The sequence below is a fragment of the Pterocles gutturalis genome, unplaced genomic scaffold, assembly GCF_000699245.1.
Source record: "Pterocles gutturalis isolate BGI_N339 unplaced genomic scaffold, ASM69924v1 scaffold27625, whole genome shotgun sequence".
In the NCBI taxonomy this organism is placed as follows: Eukaryota; Metazoa; Chordata; class Aves; order Pterocliformes; family Pteroclidae; genus Pterocles; species Pterocles gutturalis.
Genome location: NW_010144418.1, coordinates 7,477 through 7,861, shown reverse-complemented (window position 1 = coordinate 7,861; position 385 = coordinate 7,477). Strand labels below are relative to the sequence as shown.

The 385-nt window shown below is 61.6% G+C and overlaps 1 protein-coding gene across 1 annotated transcript in view; it reads left to right on the top strand.

Annotated features, from left to right (window-relative positions):
* LOC104470246 (dentin matrix acidic phosphoprotein 1-like) overlaps positions 1-88 on the top strand; it is a 2,834-nt gene extending 2,746 nt beyond the window's left edge. Inside the window, exon 7 of the mRNA XM_010085095.1 lies at positions 8-88. Coding sequence (XP_010083397.1) covers positions 8-88 — 81 coding nt within the window. The remainder of the gene's footprint in view (positions 1-7) is intronic.
* Positions 89-385: the final 297 nt, after the last annotated feature.

Genomic DNA, 385 nt, shown 5'->3' with positions numbered 1-385 from the left:
GAGCCAGAGCCGCAAGCGTCGGCCGGGCGCCTACCGCAAGAAGCCCGCTGTCGACTACGATGACAACGACTGCCAGGATGGGTACTGACGTGTGCCCCGCAGCCTCGTTGGTGCTGGAGGGGGGGATGGGGGGAGGAGGGGGTTAATTTATTTGCTGTAAAGCCTGATTGACTTCTTTCGGAGGAGATGCTGTGGGCAAAACGGAGGTGGGTTGGCCAGGGCTTGACCTGGGCATGGAGTGTGAAATGGGAGGTGATGCCAGACACGGGGAAAAATGCCAAACCGCAGGGAGAAAAGCCATTTGCTGAACCAAACCAGAGCATCCCAGAGCTGTGAGCGCCAGTGAGGTGACAGTGGCAGGGGGGGGCTCGGGGGGGCGGGCCCC